Raw genomic sequence first — 22,407 nt, forward strand, 5'->3', positions numbered from 1 at the left:
AATTTTTCTGTGGAATTTATCGTGAGTGGACAAGTTCAGAATTCGACATTTGGTAAGTCAAAAACAATTTCGGAGGTAAGTGAACATCTTTCTTTTTTTAAATTGCTGGAAATAATTGTGTATCCCCTTCATACTTGCTCGTGCTATTTATAAGAAAAATACCTCCCCATTTATGAGATTTTGGGTCCAGCCAGATTTCGAGTGTCTTATCTTTACATTTTGAAAATTGCAAAAAATAACAGGTATAGTTGAAAAAATGTACTCGGAGTCTACCCCACTTTTCAATTTAAACTTGACTGGGTTTATAGGCTTAAAAAACTAATTTCTGTGGCCACTTTAGTCAGCTGTATTCACAAGAAGTTATGTCCAGATTTCGCACCTTTTTACTTGTAAACAAACGTGTTGTTTTTGTTGGAAAATGTATTCTGAATCTCTCCCTAATAATATAGTTTAAACTATCTGGTTCGGAGCTTCAAAAATCTATTTTCTATGGCCAAGTTTAATGTTTTAGTCGACATGACTCAATGTATTAAATTACCCCAAGTTTCCCCTCTTTTGCATTCTAAAATTAATAAATAAATTAATATAAAATTGGCCCCAGGCTTCAAATACGTATTTTCTGTAGCCAAGTCAAAATGTTTTTGTCGACGTGACTCAAGCTATCGATTTTTCTCCCTACGGCATTGTCTGAAGTAAATTGAAGGGTTATTTGGATATGAAAGAGATTAACACCTGTGAATTCCTAATAAGGTGTCTTTGGGCCCTGGCTGAATACAACCTTTTTTTGGCCCCTGGCTGTGTACAAGTTGTTTGACCTTTGAACCCCAAGTCGGCACGCGGCACGTTCAGTCCTATTGTTCTTTTGGGTGAAGTTATGTGGCAGGCACGCGCTCGGTCGGCGCGTGGCTGCCGAGGCGCATTTAGTCCTATTGTTCTTTTGGGTGAAGTTATGTGGCAGGCACGTGCCTATTATCTCTGAAATATTCCTCTGGTTTGCGGTTGTAATTCTTGGTAATTGACAGATACTCCACGCGTGTGTCAATGCCAAATTTAACATGCTTCCTGTAGGGTGTGTAAATGTTCTTATAGAAACTGGAGATTGTCAACAAAAATCAAGATAAATACACCTCTTGGAACAAGTCATATATATATATATTGATAGCCTGGTCAATCGAGAACTCCTTTACTTTATTTCATCTTCGTCACAAGAAAAATCGGGATAATATAAGATATTTCTAAAGTAACTCCATTTTCTCCTTTTAATAAGGCCATAATATCTCTTCTTGATCAAGCATGAAGTATAAACCCAGTGGCAAGAGTAGTGATATTGTTCAAATTTGCTGGAAATTCCTCCTCAAGTTCTCCCTTTTTAGCAGACAATTACTGTTTGAATGACAAGTTTAATAAAATTACTTCATCTTCAAATTAAATTATTTTTTCCTCAGAAAGATATTAAGTGAGCAATTGTAAACAACAATAAGGCTTTGAAAATTAAAATATTATGAAACAATTGCAAAAAAAACCCAAAACATTACTTTACATTGGAATGTTGTTGTTGAACTTTTAGGCAAATAATTTGATTAATTCATGTCTTTTATTCATTCGTCATAAATCAACAATAACAAAAAGACAGAGGAGAAAACTCAGGGAACCTTGAACATCATGAACATGAAAGACAAATCAAACGAAACAGTCTGAATGTCAGTAAAGCAAGGAAACTAGGAATTAATGTTGAAGCAAAACAAAAATGTGGTCTGCAGAATCGACAAATTAAATAATTAACAATTTAGCATAACAAGAAAAGCATAAACCAGGGAATAACGATTGCTTGGCTAGGTCAAGGGAATATTGTTGAGTGGGATGAGCGACAAGAAAGTATACGATAAGAGAGTATTCCTGAGAATCAATCCAAACAGGGCTGTATTTTTAGTAGAAGATAACGAGGGATGGGACCAGTGTTGTTTTTGACATTATTTGTCATCAGATTGAATAGAGAGGGGATATGTGTTTTGTTGTTTTCGTCTTTGAAGCCTCTTTTTCCTATTTCCTAAATTTATTGCGATGAGTTGGAGTTAAATTAATGTGTAAATATTGACTCATCCTTGAAAAATTATAAATATTTTTTTTTAGCTGAAATGTGTTTATTTTCTTCTTATCAAGCCAAAATTTAGTTTTAAATATTCTTCATTGTCTTTGTAGTTTTCTGCGACAAGTCTCTGGTTCAAAGAAAATAAAAGAAATGTAATCATTTGTTGTTTGGTGATGCTAAAATGTTTTTTTTTTTGGGGGGGGGGGGGGTAATGGCGTTTTCATTTTTACCAACAAATCTAGTAACCATGCCACCAAAGACAAAAAGTCAGGATCTACTAAGATCGATTGAGGAGAAAAATGTTCTGTTCGGAACATGCTTTTTGCTTTTCCATAACATCAAACTCTTCATTACCGCCCCCCCCCCCCCTAATCAACAAAGTACAGATACAACTATCTATAACTATCAAACGTTTCAAAAGCTCAGCAATGACTTTAAAACCTGGGGGAAAAAGTGCCAGGAGTATTTCCATGTACTGAAAAATTCCTAAAATAAATGTATTTTTTTTCTTTCCTTTTGAGCTGTTCAAAATAAATATGTGCTGGCAAAATGTGGCTGACAAAAGTATAATTCTGAAACAAAACACTCTTGTAGAGAATAGACAACACAACGTATTACCCATCAGGCTGAGGGTTTGAATTAATCCCTTTGCTCATTTCAGTAAGTAGCGGGGTTTTTTTGCATTGAGAAAGTACACTTAGACACGGAATTCTCAAGGAAATTGAATTTCAAACAGACAGTACATGTATCAATAGAGTGGCAAAAACGAGGGCGCAAAAAATAATAATGGAAAAGCCATTTAATTGACAATACCACTCCTTATTCCCTCCACCTAATATCCCCCAACAAGAAAACCCCCAAACCACATTTTTCCTATAGGAACATAAAACTGACAAGTGTGGAACCGACTAATCTGCCAAAACCTGGGCATGAGCACCCGCATGTACTGAATGGAAATGACTAGAAATTAGATATCATGTACTTTTCTGCATAAATTCTGCAAGGAAAACTGAATTTAGAACAGAATGTATCACTAGCATGGCAAAAACGCAGGCACATGTATGGCAGAAAAAATTCATTTATGGAACAGAATTTACTGTAATATGACTCCTTATTCCCTTCCAATAAAAAACACATATCCCATTACAACAAAACACAAAAAACATATTTTTCCTAAATAAACGTGTTGCCAGCTAATTGAAGAGCAATAATTAAAGTATAACACTATTTTCTAACTATAATGCTTAAAGTAGAAGCCAAGTAATCTTTTTTTTCTAAATTAAGCAATGTTTAAAATTTAAAATAATACATCAAACAAAAAGGTGCTGCTGTCTTTGTTCACATCTCCATACATGAACCGTGTGATCAGACTTTCAAAAGAATTGTGATTTGCAATGAGTTCTTACCAGAAACAAAGGTGGGCGATGAGAATGCCCACATTTCTATGCTTACTGATTCTGGCTGCAATGGTCACTAAAGCCTTAATTGTGACCACGTTAAATATATGCATGCTAATGCAGGGGACTTCTGACCAATTCAGAAATTAAGACTTTTGCCAGCCATCCCAGCGTTGGCTGACTGTTATATGTTCGCAGAATACAGAACAGTGGCGTAGCACGGTCATTTTTATGGGGGGGGTTTAAAATGTTTTGAAAAGGGCACTTGCTCATGCTCATCCGTACTGAAGTGTAGACATGTTTTTTTCGGCAGACACTTGGCCTCCGTTAAATCAAATAGTGGGTGGTGGGGGGGGGGGGGGGGGGGGCTGGTACCATCTGTCGATGGGGGTGCTATTCAAAACCGATGATTATCCACTCTAACTCCACACTAACAGACAATATATGGTGCTTTTAACGGCGATACATGCCCGAAATTAACAAACAAGGCACCTGCAATGGCCGATGGCACCAAAAAGGCCAACACTTACTTTTAAAAAGGGCACTGTTTCAGGAAAAAAGGGCACTTAAAAAAAAAGGCAGCCTTGACAAAATATTTTTTTTGGGGGGGGGGTTAAGCGTTGGTGAAAAAATAGAATAGAAAAGGGCTGTATTTACAAAATATTGGGGGGATAATTACCCCCCCCCTTACCACCCCCCCCCCCCCCATGCAGAATAATGCAGAATTCTTTGGTTTCCAAAGACCAGCAAGTCTGCATACTCTCCTACCAAAATTCCCTCATTCCACCTCAGTGTAGGTACAGAACATTTGCTACTTTATTTTCAAAACTGACTAATGCACTGTTCTTTTTGTTGTTGAAATGAAACATAAATGATCCCATCGAAGGGAAAGAACTTTAAATTCTGCAGAATCTGCAAACTCTACGGACAGTCAGTTTTTATGCTGTTTACACCAGGGGTTTAAGGCAAGGAGCGCGCACCCAAAAGATTCTGACTATTTATGATGAATCTTAGGTCAGTTAACCGCTACACTTATATATATATATATATATATATATATATATATATATATATATATATATATATATATATATATATAAATATACATCATGTGACTAATGGGAGAAATGCCTCTCGTTTCCAAAAATGTTCGAAGTTTGACGAACGCATTTTGTCGACAATGTCGGATAGCGCCCGGGAATTTCCGGGTATAAAATAGGTTTTATCTACCTGCCTTGCTAATCAAAAAATTTGAAAATGAGTTCATATTTATTGCTGGAATTTAGAAAATTTGAAATTTAACGATGATTTTGTGCATCAAGTATGCACAGAAATCGTACGAGGGGCAAGCTTTGCTGCGTCATGTACCATTTTGATTCTGACGACGGTTACTGGGATTTTCCAAAACTCAGTGTGGTCTTCATTTTGGTTTTGCCTGCTAACAGTGCTATATGAGTCCCTAACTTTAAAGATTTTAGGTCAATATTAGTCAATGTTTTCTAACAAAAATATCAGCCTGTATGATATATGAAGCAAGTGAATTTTATATTAAAATTTTATAGGAACATTAAAAGCTATAAATGATAAAGCCAAACTGGAAACGAAGCCGAGCTGTGCAAAAGGGCGGTCATGTTTGTTTTTTGCCCCTGTAGTTACCTGACCTACATAGACCTTTATAGGAACATTTAAAGCTATAAATGATAAAGCCAAACTGGAAATGAAGCCGAGCTGTGCAAAAGGGCCGTCATGTTTGTTTTTTGCCCCTGCAGTTACCTGACCTACAATTGAGATGTCTAGGCTTCGGTGAATTGTCAGGTCAGGGAACCAGACAACCCAAAAGAAAGAATGATGACATTCTATTTTCATGTCCAAATCACTTATCGTCTCCTGTTCCTCTGCCCACTCCCTTTCCCCTTTTTCTTCTGGCCCCTCCCCTTGTTCCGTCCCCCTTTTCGCTTGTCTGGCTGCTCGGCGACAGGCAGGATTTTATCTTCGTCTGCTTCTTCTTCCTCATCAAATATGGCGTCTGCCTCATTGATGTCTGAGAACACAAAAAACAAGAGCATCACATATGAGTTCTTATAACACTTCATACATATTATGAAAAAACACACTTACTTTAATTGTCAATGTTCCAACATGAACAAGTCAGGAAGTCAAACTTCCAACCAGTCTGTAATACCTAATATAAAGCTCCAGGTAGTATCCCAAAATTAGTTCCTACACTCGATCCTAACCATGCAACAGTGGTGATCATAATCAATTGGCACTCATACCATACTTAAAACATTCTCAACAGATATTACTTGTCAACTGCGTGTAATAGATTTTCAATATTTTGTGGACTAGTAATTATCACTTGATTAGGAAAGCTATATCAATAAAACAAACACATCATGAATTATGAAATAACTGATCTCTCGGTGTTGTTTGATCTTTATAACTGCTTGTTTTTCACCAATGGTTACGCATGACAGCTGACAGCTCAGCCCAAGATTGCAGCGTTCTATTCCTAAATTGAGGACAATATCACCCATACCTTCATTAGCAGTCTTGTCTTGTTGCGCTGCTGCTCTCTTTTGTTCAAGCTTTTCCTTGCTCGTTTGGTGCGCCTTTGTGAGCTGCTCCATGATGTACCTGACCTCTGCAAGCTTTTCAAAGGCCAGTTGCTTTTGGATCTCCGCCATCTTGTCAGTGAGGTCCTGCCTTATTCTACACAAAGTCTGTCAACCGAGAAACATTTCACATCATTGTTTTCTGCATTGATTGCACAAAAATTGCTTTGAGCAATATAAGAAGGATACTACCTCACTTGCTTCTTCAGAGATTTCTGAGAGCCAGTAGGCATTGTAATAACTGCATTTAAAAGACAGCATATGAAAAAAACCTTCAAACTTTATACCTACGTCTTCAAAGTATTTGAAGTTGTCTGAGTTTCCAGAGTTTCCTGCTGTTAGGGTGGGGAGGCGAAGCTCCTGAAGTAATTTTTCAACCTCTGTAAGAGATTTTAAAAAAAATTGACAAAATTGTAGGGTACAGGAACCCCCGTCCCTAAATGGTACTGCCCAGCCAAGTGGACAGAGGGCTGACTGTGTTGGCTATGCTGGTCATTCATGGCAGTGTATGCATTGAGTGATCAGCATGTCCAACATAGTTCCCCTCTGCCATCTCTTTTCAGGTATGTACTAACATTGTGATATTTTATAATGGAATATACCCTGTAGATTTAGAAATGATTTGAAGTTATCCCAAAGCCTTGAGTTCTCTTGACAGTAACAATGAGTAGAGATTACCGCAAGTTTGATAACACCCTGTAATTATTGTTGGGATCTTGGCAGTCACATGAATGAATATTTTTCTGTCTACTTTTGGGCTTTCTGCCAAAGTTTAGTTTCTGAACATTCTACACTTCAGTGAAGAGTCAGAGTTTTATGGGGTGTCCGCATTGATGGTCAATTCCTTCGTCAGGATTTTAGTTAGTGAATTTGTAACTTAACTTGGGACTTGTAATCCCCAATTTCTTGGTGTCTCAAAAATCTTAGAATAGTTTTTCAGATATATCTTCCACTTTTGTTTAACTGTATGTATAATCACTTAGTAACTTTATGAATGGTAGCATAGAGCATAAATGTAGATAGAAAAGTTTGTTCATTTTATTCTATAAACTTGGGTAAAGGGAATGCCTATGTACTGCACACACTGTCCCTACACAAGGTGACTCAGCCTAGGGCTGCCCACATGGTCCTGGGTGGACATTCCACAGACAGGTGGTCACTCACTTATTTAGCTCTGGTGGTCTGTCCAGGGGTCTGTTTATTAGCAACTAGGGAGGATAGGCAGGGGGGGGAGCTAGCATGTTTAGAGTGTTTCATTACCACTCGAAGTTAGTGTTTATGCCTTGGAGGCAAGGGCCAGGCTAAAGTCTGTTGCCATAGAGACAGCAGTGGCGGCCAAACGGATTTTAAGTTCTGCTTCTCATGGATTTGTGGCCACTCAAATTCTATGTTGTGTTTCAAGTTTACTGTACATGTATATTACTAGAGTGTCTTGTCACATTTGGAGTACTGGATGGGATTTAGCTCATTTATTGAAATTGCCGTTACTGATATTATGCCCAGTAAGTTGATTTAGTAATTAGCAGATTCATGGCAGTGTATGCATTGAGTGATCAGCATGTCCAACATAGTTCCCCTCTGCCATCTCTTTTCAGAATAAACAGAACCAATTCGAACCTATAGAGCGCCCTCTTACAAAATGCCTTAATCTATATTTATGTCACTTTAGAACAAAAAAACATTGTCAACTCAATAGGTGTTAGTGGCGGATCCAGGGTACTAGGTGCGTAAAATATTTCCAACCTGTGCAGGAAGTTTTATTGTGACACACCAATTTTGAACTTTAGAAGCTCTCTGGTGCAGGGGATCTCTGCCGTAGATTTTTTTCCTCAAAATTCAGAGGAGTTCAGGGGGCCTGCTTTTTGGAGACAGGATCCTCACACGGCTATGCAGGCCCATTTGTTGGCAACACTGCCCATACCTGTCATTAATGGATACACCTCATCATGGAGCATTTTTTCATAGTGAATGAAATCTTGATGTCTCTGCTGATGGAAAGCTGTTGCTTTGTGCTCCTCCTGGGTCGGTAGATCATCCCTGCCATCTGCTTCTGACGTTGGCCCCAGATCTGATTGCATTGAGACCGCTTCACCTGTTAAAAGTTCCATGCAACAATTGAAACAGTTCATCTGTGTACAGTTGCGTAACCTTGCACATGAAATGACTCATTCTCTGACAACAGACTTGATAATAGGCTTGAATGTGCACTTTCTTAGGGGACTTTCTTACTTGGTTCTCTTTCCCACTAAGCTCTCGCAGGAAATCTCACATGTAAACAAAGTGGGATGCCAGTATGATTCACATCTATTGATGTTCAATGATTTTCAGAGAAGTAACAGATTTTGTGTTTAAACAATTAGCAATTCCTGCCCAGTTCAATTCCTGTTTTGCATGTGGCAGTCAATCAATACACAACTTAATGGTCAAATGGCTACAATGAGCTAAATAAGAAAGCTACAAAGATAATTCCTAAATGGTGCAAGGGCAGCGAACATTTGCTTTAACACTACAATCACTGTATATAAGCTTCTGCAAGTGGTATCGGAGATGGTTCTCTTAAGGATACTGTGCTTCAGCAAATTACCTTGAAAATAAATTGGTAGAATATTTGTTGATGTGACAGGCTTGACTTTACGACAGTTTAACAGATGCATAAAAAAAACTAGATAGCATTAACACAAACCTGGTTCATCGTTGTCATGGCCTTCTTCAGTCAGTGCCTCCAGTTCATGTCTTGTATCTTCGACCCCTCTCAGACTGACATTGCAAATGGCGCATTGTGTGGGAGTGTGCAGGAACTCCCAGAGCTGCTGGGACACCCAGGCAGTGGCTGTTGTCTCTACTTTGGACTGGACCTCCGGTCTGATGCGGATGGTACTGTAGCCGTATGATCTCAAGAGGCTGGCTACGCGAAGAAGCCTCTTGGATTTTAAGTATCCCATGATGACCCTTGTAGCCCGCTCTCTCTGCAGGGTCTCCTGTTCCCTCTGGGCCTTGGTAACCTCTTCTTCAGACACGTCAAGGTCACCTTCCACTTCCCTTTCCCCAGCAGTACTTTTGTCTTCCTCCTCGTTCAAGTCTCTCCCTCTCTGACGGATGCTGCCTTCCATCAGTACAGTGAAGACAGTTGGGGATACTGCAGGAAGTGTCTCAAACTGTACATTGCTGAAGGTCTTGAGGTTCAAGTTGCGGAATTCCAACCCAGGCGATCCTCGGGGAGGCATGCGCGGACTCCATCTGCATTCTCTGAGGTACTCATCGCCACGAGCCTTCAGGAGCTCCTGCAGAATACTGAGGGCATCATGACGATCCTGGGCCTCCCTTATTCTGCAGAGAGCGGTGTAGACTCTCTTTGGCAGATGGTCTTCAGATGGAGCTATGGACTGCAGTGCTTCACGTGTATCTCTAATGATCTGTACAGGTAGAGCCATCCCAGCATTACACAGCATCACAAGCACCAGAACCAGTGTGCGTTCAGCCTCTCCAGTTTGAATGTACTCAACGCTTGATAAGGCATCTGCCAAGACATTGAAATCCCTGCCCTCCATAGATGTCCCACAAATCAGACGAGATAAACGGCGAGTCTGGCCAGAGGTGTCCTTATTAGGCAATGTGTCACTCACAGCAGTATACATTGCATGTCCCTTTCCTGGAGCGCATATAGCATCAAGGAAGGAAGCCTGGGCTAGGTAACTCGCCGGTATGGCTACAGCACACTGCTGTGTCTTTGCTCCAAGAGTTAACATCATGGTGACATACACCTCTATCATTGCCACTGTGTTACTAATGGATGGAAGAAGAGGATAAACCGGCTTTTTAACCATAGTGCCCATGAAGCGATTGAACGAACTAAGGGACTGCATTGCATCACGCTTTGTGTAGAGATCTTCAAAAGATTCCAAATGGTGTCGCTTGTAGCTCAGGATCTGGAAGCCCTTCCGTGGATCATTAGAATGCAGCAGGTGCATTCCTAATGGCTTAGGATGATTCCATCCTTCTTTCTTTTGCCAACTGAAGCAGTCATCTTCTTCCCGGGTAACCAACTTTTTCATGACTGTTGGCTTCTCACCTATAAGAAGGTCAATACCATGACACATTAAGTACAAATCTGTGTCTGCCCTCTGATGCTTACGGTCAACCTTCTTGCGCTCATTCTCAGCAAAGGCCTTCAGCTGTCTTCCGACGGAGGGATGCTGTACAAGTCTGAGAAGCTTTTGCATTGTTTGGACTGATTCGCCAATGAAGCGTTGGTGGCAGTGCTCGGGGAAGAAAATGTTATACAATGCCTTGCACTTCTTGGCACTCTTTAGATGACTCTGTTCAATCTCCACTGTAAGCTTGTCTGCAGACTTGAACCTGGACAATCGGGAGGCCTTCTCGATAATGTTGTCAATCTCAATCAGCAGGACAAGGTAGTTCACCCGACTCAGTACGTGGTGAAACGAGTATGGCAAATGGAGTTGTTGACAGGTGTTTAGGCCATTTGAGCATGGCATCCCAATCTGATAATCAACGCACTGAGTTAGCTTTTTTATTTCCCCACTGAGCAGCTCACGTATCTTCTTCACCCACCCTAGGGCTCTTGGAATCAGGTAATACTTAGCGATGGCTTCTCGCGCCTTTACAGCCTCAACCTCGCTCAACAGCAACATGTTCTTATCCAAGGCAGACAAGATTCTGGCTCCCTCGCACCTCTGGATGTGCAGATGACCAGCTTCCCCTGGACGCAAACCAAAGAAGACTTCGCAGGATCGTCTCTGCCGCTCTTCTCCAGGATTAGTGCTCTCAAACAGAGCACAGATCAGCTCTACGAGTTTCTCCAGCTGATGGAAGATCCTATTCTTGATATTATCAGCATTGGGTGGCGAGAGCTTGATCAGGTAATCAGTGCATTCCGATTCCCCAGCTGTGTGAGACATTTTATTGAAGGAGAGATTGGCTTCACGGATCTTGTTGGCATCCTTCTGCACCTTTCCCAGGAGAAGCAGCGTCTCGGCTTTTATGACAGAGTCACTGCATCTGCTGAACAGGCTCTCTGCCTTGGTGAGAAGTGAGACGGCAGAAGCCTGGTTGGCCACACTGTCTGGCTCTAGTAGGAACTTCCTTGCCTGGCTCAGTCGACACTCTGCAATAAACTCAGGATAACTTGATGATTCTAGGATGGTGCAGGCTTCCTCAAGCTTACCCTGCGAAGATAAAGAATAGGTTTTTATTATTAACTTACCCAGTAATTTCTTAATCCAAGAAAGAAATTTTAATGGAACACTTTTGTTTCTGCTGTTTTTTATTCAACAAAAACACTGATTGCCTATACTGTATCACCATCCCGACAAGCTTGAGAAAGCCAGCGGATAAGTTGTTTAACATCTTGTCAGTTTAGACTCTCAACATTGAACTAGTCTACAAGGTCGATCAATAAGGTAGTCCCCCCTGGCTGAGCTGAAATTCAAAAAGGCAGTTAAGGCAAAATTGGAAGAATCCTCTGACTATCAGGCAGCTGACCGGTGGTGACTAAAAAAGGGCCTCATCTTGAAATTCAATGTTGTACCTGCTCTCTGAGTATTTTGGCTGCTTCCAGAAGACGTCCACCATCCTTCAGCATAGTCACAGCCTCAGCTACCAGTCCCCTCCTATGTAGAAAATCTACTCTGGCTTCAAACTGTTCCAATTGCTCCAAGGCATCCAGCATTTGCCCATGGTCTCCCTTCTTGAAGTGGTACTCTGCCGACTTGTAGATCAACTCATTCAGGGTATGGGTGGCCCTGATATACACACAAACACATAACAGCGATATATGTAATACAATGCCGGAAGAAGTTGAACAAGATAATATGTATGATAACACATAAGTGCTGTACTATGTGGGTGTGTGATTTTGTTTTCTTTTCTGGTGCTGAATGTGGCCAACTTGTAATTTACTTGTGAGGACTTGTGAGGGCTAATGAGGATCTCTGAGGACTTGTTTTTGACTTGTGAGGACTTGGAACTCAATGTGATTGACCTGATGATTTTTCGTGAGGACTAATAAGGACATATGAGACCTTGTGAATGACTTGTGAGGCTTTGTGACGTCTTGACTAAAACTCTGATAACTCACCCTGGTGGTCTGACATGTCTTGGTAAGGGCATCTTATTCATCATCTGCTCCTGCTTAAACCGGTTGAAGCGATCGATGAGGTCCAGGGCCTTGGTGTGCAGACCCATGCTGCACAGGAGGTCTAAGGCCTTGGCGTAATCCCCCATCAGCTCTAGGCAGCGGCAGGTGTCGCTAATACGATTCAGTCGCTTCTCGTAGATCTTGGCAGCTTTTGAGAACTGAGGTAAAGCAAGACAGGTGGAATGGAGAAGAAGGCATAATGCATTTAGTGCTTTCCCTTACTTTTCACCCTAGTGACCTGGTTTCAAATTTCACCCAGGCCGTCTCGTTGAGTATGTTTTTCTGTCTCTCCACATTGCCAATGGTTTTTCCTGATCATCATTCCAAGATTTTTCACAAGCCTTTTTCTCCAGTTTACTTTCCTACAAGAAAAACCCTTATGTCAGCATGTAGACTTTTAATATTGACTGAAATTAAACCATAAAGCAGTTTCATTTCTCTTTTCATTTTTTTTTTTTAAATGCATGAAATTTTGTTTTCAATAAATATGAGGTGTAGTGCTCAACAACTTGCATTTCTGTCTTACCTCTCCCAGCTTCTCCAGAAGCTGAGCCAGCAGGCCAAACTCCCTGGCATTGTAGAGGCAGTTGACGGCCATCTGGCTGCTATCACTCTGCAGGAACAGGCCAGCTGCTTGCAGGAACTTCTCCCTCATGGCTGGTAGCTGGTCTCGCATGCGGGCCGCTTCCACAGCCTGGTGGTGTGCCCTGGCCTGCAATTCTCGCTTCTCTGCAGGGGCGAGATAAGGGGAAATCGAAAAAAATCCATGAAACAATCGGCAGAGGGTTTGAGGGTTGCCAAGGCCCTAGAGCAACACTGGGTCTATAGTATATGTTTGTATGTTTGTATTAATTTGCCTAAAGGCACCCATTAAAACACCCATTTCTCCTGTTCTCAATAAATTTCAACAGCATTTTTCTAAGGTCATGCATATTTATAAGACGCATAAATATGAATGAGGTGAAAAATATAAATTATGCAAGGCAAGCCTACCATCACTGCATTGGTAGCACTTAGCAGCCACAATTCACATTCTGTTCTCAAAGAAGTAATGGCCTCATGCATATTAATAAATATAAATGTGGTATAACTAATATTATGCAAGGCGCGCCAACCATCTCTGCCGCATTTGTAGCACTTGACGGCCACCATCCACAGTTGTTCTCAACAAAGCAATTAATGTCCTCATGCATATTCATAAGACTCGTAAATGTAAATGAGGTGTAACAATACATTATGCAAGGCACGCCTACCATCTCCACCGCGTTGGTAGCACTTGGCAGCCACCATCCACAGCTTGTTCTTAAAGAAGTAATGGCCTCGCTTGATCCACTCCAACTGGCTTGACTTCTCCACAAAAATGGCGTCCAAATCTGACCCAACAAAAACACACAATTATTGATTTTTGTTGAATTCAGCACATACATAAGTTTTAATTTTCAAGTAATTCAACTCTATCTGCAGGGGTTGCTTAATGCAAGATTCATAACAGCCAGCCAGGGTTTTAACTAAAAGCACAATCATTTGGCCAAGCTGTTATCCAAAGACTGAAGGCTATGAATGTACAAAAACAGATCCTGTGAAAATAGTGAAATTATTCTGTGCGGTAAGAACACCCAACTGGATTTAGAAAAATCAAAAGAGTTGAGCAACAAAAAAATTACAAAACAGACACACGTATTTAAGAATGGATCAAGCATATGTTTCGGAAGAATACTGTCTTCAAAATGCTAAACTACAAAATAAATTGTAAAAATAGTCAATATCCTGAGACCTCTTCACAATTCATGATGCCATAATGGGAACATTTCACCACTTTTCTGGCAAGTTTGCCAAACAAAAAACAAATTTAATTCAAGGTACTGTATTCATACACGTCACTTGAATGCTTTGAATTTTAACCTATAATTTGTAATGAGCAACACTTCCAGTCCATAAACATCAGCCTGTAGTTGCAAACAGTTTCTCAATGTATGTTTTGGATATTGGAATTTTTACTGATCCAAACCAGAAAATGTTAAGTTTCTGAGAACAACAATTAGCACCAAGAAGTTATCTGAATTATCTGAGTGCGGTATTTTAATGCCCTCATGATGCACAGCACCCCTAGCCATAGCACCCCTCTGGTTTTAAAAACACAAAGTCCCACATCACAATGTTGAACTGTTGTTAATTATGCACTGGACTCACCAGGCCCCTCTGCTTCTGGGGCAGTTTCCGGACCGATGCCTTTGACAAGTTTCAGGCAACGGAACAGCTCAAACATCGGCGCTCGTTTGGTCTCGTCTTCGTCAAAGATCCAAACGTTCACCCTGGCTCTTGTGATTGCTGTGTAGAGATACTTCAGCTCTGAGTTCAGCACCTGAGAGAGACAATACAGTATATTATGACCCACAAGTATGAAGCTAGCCCAGGTTTTCAATAGGAAAGTCGGCAATTTCAAGTCGGTAACTGGCTTTTTGGGATCAAGCTGTGCCTGAGCTATGACTGTTGGGAACATTTCAGTCACCGATTTTATGGGACCTCAGGTTAACTGCGACTATATTAAGATGATTGGTGCTAAAAATAAAAACAAGTGGCAAGAGTAGAAACTTTTAACTTCTGCGCCACGACGGAATGTGTTCCCGACAGGCAAACATCTATCGCAGTCAACCTTTGATTAAAGTTACGACATCATTTGCGCATCCAGATCATCTCATTTAATTGCGAATCGTCATTACGTCGTGGGTGACATGAGCATGTTGCGATTATTTTGTGTTGAGATGCTGCGATAATCACACGTTTTCTCAGTTTTGTGACCTGAGCATGACTTTTGTGTTTGATGCCTAAGGTTCCGTCACGGCGCAAACAAAACGCAGGTCGACCTGAGGGCCGCTTACTAGTGCCTTTGTCATTGTACATTCTTACTCAAATGGATTCCTGTACAAAAATGCTACAAGCTTGTTCACATTCATAACCCAGTGCAATTCCAGGTCCCGTCCCATTGAAAAACTGTACATTTCATTTTGCAAGTCTGTTTCAGCTGCACATACAAACATTAATTTTTCTGATCATTCAAAGCTCTCAGTAACTCAACATTCGAGAGTACTTGAAGAATCAGAAAAGCTAAGGCCCATTGAAGCAACACACTTGGCAAGAATGTTAAACTCAAAGTTTTTTATCATGTTTATACGACAGAATCTGAGAGAGACAGTGTGGCAAGCCGGAGTGAACTGAAACAGAATCACACTACAATGAATCACAAAAAGCCACAGAAAAATAACTTTTCTTTTATTATGCATGATGAAGGGGGAAATGAAATACTTCAAATCTACATCAGAGAATCACTGCAAAGGCTTGAGTTGCATGAGATTGGTCAAGATTCTTAACCTTGTGTTCATCTGGGTTGAATTTCAGAGGCCGTGGCCGGACTGTCCCAGTCAAGGTCTCCACATCTATTTCCTTCAATCCTTCTTGTTGGTCCTCGGCCCTGTTGCGCTGTTCAGCGATCAACTCGTTCAGGTAGTCAGTGATCACCCGCCACTCCTTGTCGGCCTAGGAGACAAAGAAGCGGAAATGTTACCAGGTCATCACAATACATTTTAAGTCATCACAAGTCATCACAAGTCATTACATGTCATCACAAGTCACAACAGGTCAAAAGTCAATCACGACTGCATTCCTGACTAATTCATTTAAACAAAATGTCATCTACAAAAGTTCTACAAAGTCAACTCACTGGGGAATCCTTGAAGAAGTTGTAGAGTAGGACGTCATCAAACTCCAGACCCTTGGCCTCGTAGATGGTCATGACTAGGCCAAGACGAAGCTCAGCTGGCAGCTTCTCAATAGCCTCTTCATTGGCAACCAAGATGACCTGCGAAACAATTTCATTATAAGGTAATTAACAATGTTATTATGAAAATGAACATGACATTGATCTAATTTAAAAGTGTTGTTTGATGGAGGACATTTTGTGTCAAAGCATTTCATTTTAAGTAGCTTGAGGTATATTGAAAAAAGGGACTTATTTCTGGCATACTTATTCTGCCTTTTGTCCATGAATATTGCGAATGAGTGCGTTTCTCCTAAACAAAATCAATGGAAAACAAAAGATGCTACACATCTGACTTTTATGAAAACATCTGCAACACATCAGTCTACAAACTCAATATGAAAAAAGCTACCTGGCAATGATAATGGAAAACTCACCTGGTGAGCTCCAAACTCTATCTCAGACGTCTTCCTCTTGTTGCCACACAGCAGCAAAGCCAGGTCAGTGAAGCTGCAGGACTCCAGCAGCACTGGGGAGGGGCCGTGGAACAAGCCCTGGTCACGCTTCAGACGATCAAAGGAGTTGGGGAAGAAATGGGTCATCAGATCCACGATAGTGGAGGCCAGGTTCAGAATCCCTGGGTAAGAGGTTAGGCAAAACATGTAGTACACAGCATGAGAGAAATACAACCTCTATCGCTGGATTGAAAGTTTAAGTCCAGCAAAGGGTCACATAAAGCAGAACACCTGTAGCGATCCTCGAATTAGCTCCCAAAGTTTTCTGATTATGGACTTGTCGGTTTTAGAGGAATGAGTGGCATTTTAAAGACTGTATGCAGTAGGTAAAGCAGACTTGTGGTTGAGTTTTGCTTGATAACAACCCTGCCTTTCCCCTAATTGGCTGTTTCGGCAACCAGCCGAAACAGCCTTTGTTTTCGTTAAGATTTAAATTTTTTTCTTTTTTTTTCTTTTTCAGCCCAAGCCCATAGCATTTGTACATGTATTTTTGTCACCGGCACTTTGGGCACTTAAATTAATCTGATTGTCTTTATACTCGGCACACACTTAGACCAGCATCTGAAGATGTGCCCCGAACATTGACATCATCGTGACATCATCATGAGTCACGTGACGTCACTTTATATGCGATTTTTCTGTTGTGACCATTTTCTGGCAGAATTCAGCTAGATCTGACAGATTTGGTTATATCTCCAGAACTACAGGTCCGATTGGGTTGAATGTTAATATGTTCCAAGATTGAGATGTGTTACAGATGAAAATTTAAGTGACGTTATGATAACGTCATCATGTGACCTGTGACATCATAAGAACAATTGCATCTTTTACAGGCCTTTATATCCAGAACTACAGGCCCGATTGGGTTGAATGTGGATATGTGCCTAGACCGGGATGTGTTAAAGATGAAAATTAAAGTGACGTCATGATGACGTCATCACACGACATATGACGTCATCGTAAAAATACATATTTTATAGGTCCGTATTACAGGAACTACAGGTTCGATTGGGTTCAAAGTTGGAATACACCTAGACTGGGATATCTTATAAATAAAACAAAATTTATGTCATGATGACGTCATCACGTGACATATGACGTCATGGTCAATAAACATATTTTGAAGGCATATCTCTCTTGAACTACATGACTGATTGGGCTAAAAGTCGGTATGTACCTAGATCGGGATGCGTTATAGATGAACATCATAGTGGCGTCATAATGACGTCATCACACCATATGACGTCACAGTAAACAAACTTTATTTTAAGGCCTACATCTCCAGAACTAGGTCCGATTCGGTTGGAAGTTGGTATGTACCTAGACCGGGATGTGTTATAGATGACAATGAAAGTGACGTCATGATGATGTCATCACGTGACATATGACGTTCTAGTCTATAAACAGCGATGTATGCTCTGGCTAAGTTGTTCTTGGAAATTGATGTGATGTCATCATGACGTTATCACGTGACATGTGACGTGCCTTATGAGAATGTAATCACATGTTATATGCCACCATTTATTATAAACAGAACTACACATCCTTTCTTGATGGAACTTATACTTGAAACTTTACATGTCACATGTCACAAAAAGTTACCGAAACAGCCCTGTGTTTGTCCACAAACATAAATCTAGTTTATATACAATCTACTCAAACAACTTCAAGCAATGGCATTCCCTTGTTTAATTAAAAAAAATTGAACTTATCTGATTAATAATCAGAAAAGTTCAATTTTTTTTAATTTCTAGTTCATAGAGAATAATTTCTTTTAAGATAGTATAAGGAAGGAGCCTGTGGTATTACTGCATTTGCCTTAAAATGCCATGCTAGCTTACTTGGCATGAATTTGTGACTTGTTAAACCACAATTATTTTCCACGTTTTTCGAGGATTCTAGTGTTGATGAGCCTTCGACTCGAGTTGTTTCACTTGCCTGTAATGATTTGAGTCAAGTTGAGACACCAGGAATTGTGGTTTGAGTCAATTGACTCGAGTTATTACCAATCTAGGCCAGACAAATCTTACCGGCATGTGATCGGTAGTTGTGCGTGAGTTGGTAGACTCTCTTGGGTACAGCTACGGCTGAGTGCTTGCCAAGGGCCTTGACAGACTTGCTGGCATAGTGGAAGAGGGACTTCAGGTCGTCAAAGCGGAACGCAACGCCACGCATGATGCTCTGTGCAGTGTCTCCTACAAAGCCAACGGAAAAAAATAACCTGCAGTGACAAGATGGCAATATTTATTCTGAGAGCGAGCTTCAATAAACAGTCAGTAGTCAAGTGGTGTGTCAGCTGAATTCTGCTGAATTCGGACCCATGTTCAGTTATTCCTGACAACTTTAACCCTCCTATGCAAACATACATTCCGTGCCAAGTTGTCCTTTTAGTCAAACTCAATAAAGTGACTGTTTTCAGCAGTTAAGAGCTCCCAGCCTACATAAAGCAGGATTAACTGACTGTGTGCTTTGACTGAAGGTGATTGATAAGCCAGCTGTGAACACCACTTGCCTGTTTTTGTCTGTTGACTGAATTTGACTAGTAACAGTGCTTGCTTAAAATATGGTCTGACTGTTGGTGACTAGCCTATGTTAAAGGCATGGATTGATTATTTGACTGTCTTGACTGTTCAGATAGCAGGAAGGTTAGGCCAATACAATTCTATTAGTTGTTTTTACGGACTTCAGCGATGTAAATTGTTGAAAAATGGAACAGAGATCTGAATCAAAGATTTTAATTTTAATTTTTTCCCCCAGGCAACGGATATCTCAAAACATTCATCCGAATGATAAAAAAACCCAAAAAACCAATAACACCTTTTTTTCAGTCCATTCTCCCGAGAACTTGTGAAAGTCCTGAAAGGTGCTATGCTGCTGCTCGCGATCACGTAAAAGGTCCATGCCATTATTGCATTAGACACTGTACGGACGTATTTACGTACTATCACCTAAGGCTTTCACCAAAGTGTGTCACATGGGTCACACACAGAACATGAGCTCTGTGGACCATACCATTTGTGGTAAAGGAGTGTTCTTTCTTAAGAACGATTTACAAGCATTTCCACTGTTTCAAAATTACAAATAATACTTTTTATGAAGTCCGAAACATTTCCTGGTTCGAAAATAAGTATCACAATATAATTTTCGTAAAGACTTTATTCGAGAAATGGTGTAAACTCCAAAAAAAAAAAAAAAAAAAACAGGTTGATGCACCCCTATCGATATCAATGGATGGTCCATCCATTAAAATGCCAACTTGCCAAATTTTTTCAAAGAAAGTCGCGATCGAAAAGTTGGATTTTGACGTTACTACTCGTTGCTAAAAAATAACAATTTGACAAGTTTGCATCCTTTCAATAATTTAAAAATTAGGGCCTATGTTATCAATACTGGTACAATCTCTTTTCAAAAAAAAGTATGCTCATGAAAATATACGGTTCTCAACTTTTAGTACAGAAAAATCTTTATAAGAGCAAGAGTGCATTTGAAACAAATGAACCAAAAATTCTCCTTATAATTAAAAAGACTTCTGCACAAAAACTGAGAAAAGTTGCAAGGAATCGCCTCAGATTGCACCACAGGGCATCTAGAATCCAAAATGTAATATTACGAAAATTTACATGTTTCCGATTTATTCCAACTTCAGACAATCTTCAATTAAGAGTCCTACATTAAGGTAAGACTAAAACGGTCATGACCATTTACATTTTGCTAACATGCAGTTTTGAGAGGCAATGTCGTGTCTAGGTTTTATTAGATCTCTATGCCCGTTGTTGTATTACAAAAACATGTAATTAAATTGACCAATCAACAGCTTGGTCTAGATTTCAGAATCAAATGACGTCACGATTTTAGTACAGTTGACTCCGATTAGCAGGCCGGCAAGGTCACATCGCAATTTGCATGCTTAGATATATCAGACGTTGAACCGGAGACAGGGGGACGAACCTGTCTTCACAGGAACGGAGTGCCCATCTCTCTTTCAAAGTGATTGGGCCAGACTCAATGTAAAACTGCTGCTGTTGGGGGGGGGGGGGATCGCCACACCTCCGAGTCTCTTTTCTTCCCAGCATTGAATAATGCCGGTACCCATTTAACACCTGGGTTGAGAGGAGTAATTGAGGCAATGCACTTTACTCAAGGGCACAACACGCATGGCCATGGTGGTGCTTGAACCAACAATCCCACGATCATGAGGCCTTATGTGCTCTATCGCTAGACCACACATGCCCTTCTAGAAACAGAGAGGGCTCCATTGGACAACAGGTGATACTCTGACTACTCATCAGCATGCTCTGAAGACATGCATTATTGACGCCAGTCCTTATTTGAACATTTCTAGTATAAATTCATTTGATTTGAACCTGCAACCATGGGAATAGCAGCAATCCTTTGAGTGAGCCTTTTCTAATCTTGCAAGTGTTGGGACTTTGGGTCTGATCCCTGGCCACAATGCAAATGCCGGGTGGTTTCTCCTGATACTTGGCTCATGTGCAAAGATGTTTACAAGTTGGGAGACCTCGAGAGATTCATTAAAACCCTAACACTCCTCTATCTTCCAAAGTCCTCCGGGCAGTTTTGAAGGATTTGGAGGATTGACGATGAATGCAACATACAATTTTTATGGATTGTGGAGGATTGAGGGCACATATGGACATTCAGTATCGGTTGATTTTGGAGGATTGAGGCTGAATGGTGTTTGATGAAGAGGAAGATTTTGAAGGATTGAGGCTGAATACCTTTTGAGAGGCAGGGCTGTTGGAGGATTTAGGCAGTGGGTATCCTTCAGTTGAACATGATACATTTTTATACAGAGTTTGGCTCCATGGATACAGGTGATACTCAGACTAGCGGTTGATCAGGCTACTGGTAATAACCTTTGATAGACTTGCATCCCATCCGGGGGAAAAGATGTATTCTAAGTCCTTTCATGCCATGGAAACCAGACTGTGAGGGTTCATGAAATGAATTTTACACTGATGCATATTTGTAGCAATACAAAATGATACAAATGATACATCTTTTTTTTTTTGGTAACAATTTTTGCAAAGTTACTGCACTATTTAAAACATTAAAAATGTTTCGTGCTTTTCCCGACAAGTGATCGGCACTGTTGCTGTGATGTCACTATCCGAACACACTCTTCGGATTAGGATATATTTCTCTTCAAACCTATAATTTTGCTAATTGAAACATTTTGGCAGAAATCTTTTCTCATTCATGTACATGAAACAACAATGAATCACTGAAGGCATAGAAGTAACCACAGTCAACTTCAAAAATTCTGGTGACATTTTTATGTTGAAGCAGATCTGACACTGAAGTTTTTGCCTTGAATGACATCACAGTTTTGCTCATGAATATGGAAATTTGCATTAGCATGAAGAAACCCAAAGACACCAAAAAGGCCCTTGAAGTGGCAGTATGAAGTTTGGAACACAAAGGTACATTTCAAGGATTTCATTTTCAAAAATGTCCATGACGTGGGCCCTTTAACCACTCACCAGTCAAAAAGAGCGAGTTTGGATCATGTGAGCAGCGAATGAAGAGTGACAGCTCGGCCTGAGTGAAGTCCTGCGTCTCGTCCACATAGATCTCGTGTAGGACCCACTCCAGTGACTTGATGTCCCGCAGCCGGCGGTAGACGTGGAACACCAGATCCCCCTCATCAAAGAGGTTCTTCTGACTCTTCATGTGCTGAATATAAACAAACAAGTTGCATGTAATCTCTTATGTTGGAGCATGATAGTGTTTTATAAAACAATCAAGAGAGGCTGCGTGCAGGAGCTGTATAGGACGCTGTGTCAAAATGATAGTGACCCCCGTTTACACCTGTCAACGCGTTTGCACCCATTCACGGATTCGCCCAATTACAACCCA

At 40.6% G+C, this 22,407-nt stretch overlaps 1 protein-coding gene across 1 annotated transcript in view; it reads right to left on the reverse strand.

Moving 5' to 3' along the window:
• Positions 1-4,584: 4,584 nt before the first annotated feature.
• Positions 4,585-22,407, reverse strand: part of LOC119722696 (TPR and ankyrin repeat-containing protein 1-like) — a 52,870-nt gene continuing 35,047 nt past the window's right edge. Inside the window, exons 24-38 of the mRNA XM_038192948.1 lie at positions 22,032-22,224; positions 18,558-18,722; positions 16,450-16,649; positions 15,977-16,114; positions 15,628-15,792; positions 14,449-14,620; positions 13,512-13,631; positions 12,785-12,987; positions 12,199-12,416; positions 11,650-11,863; positions 8,785-11,287; positions 8,023-8,193; positions 6,393-6,481; positions 6,026-6,209; positions 4,585-5,527 (exon numbers count right to left, since the gene is read on the reverse strand). Of these exons, the coding sequence (XP_038048876.1) occupies positions 5,364-5,527; positions 6,026-6,209; positions 6,393-6,481; positions 8,023-8,193; positions 8,785-11,287; positions 11,650-11,863; positions 12,199-12,416; positions 12,785-12,987; positions 13,512-13,631; positions 14,449-14,620; positions 15,628-15,792; positions 15,977-16,114; positions 16,450-16,649; positions 18,558-18,722; positions 22,032-22,224 (4,899 nt within the window). The 3' untranslated portion in view covers positions 4,585-5,363. The remainder of the gene's footprint in view (positions 5,528-6,025; positions 6,210-6,392; positions 6,482-8,022; positions 8,194-8,784; positions 11,288-11,649; positions 11,864-12,198; positions 12,417-12,784; positions 12,988-13,511; positions 13,632-14,448; positions 14,621-15,627; positions 15,793-15,976; positions 16,115-16,449; positions 16,650-18,557; positions 18,723-22,031; positions 22,225-22,407) is intronic.

This window comes from Patiria miniata, unplaced genomic scaffold, assembly GCF_015706575.1.
Source record: "Patiria miniata isolate m_02_andy unplaced genomic scaffold, ASM1570657v1 HiC_scaffold_16, whole genome shotgun sequence".
Taxonomy (NCBI): Eukaryota; Metazoa; Echinodermata; class Asteroidea; order Valvatida; family Asterinidae; genus Patiria; species Patiria miniata.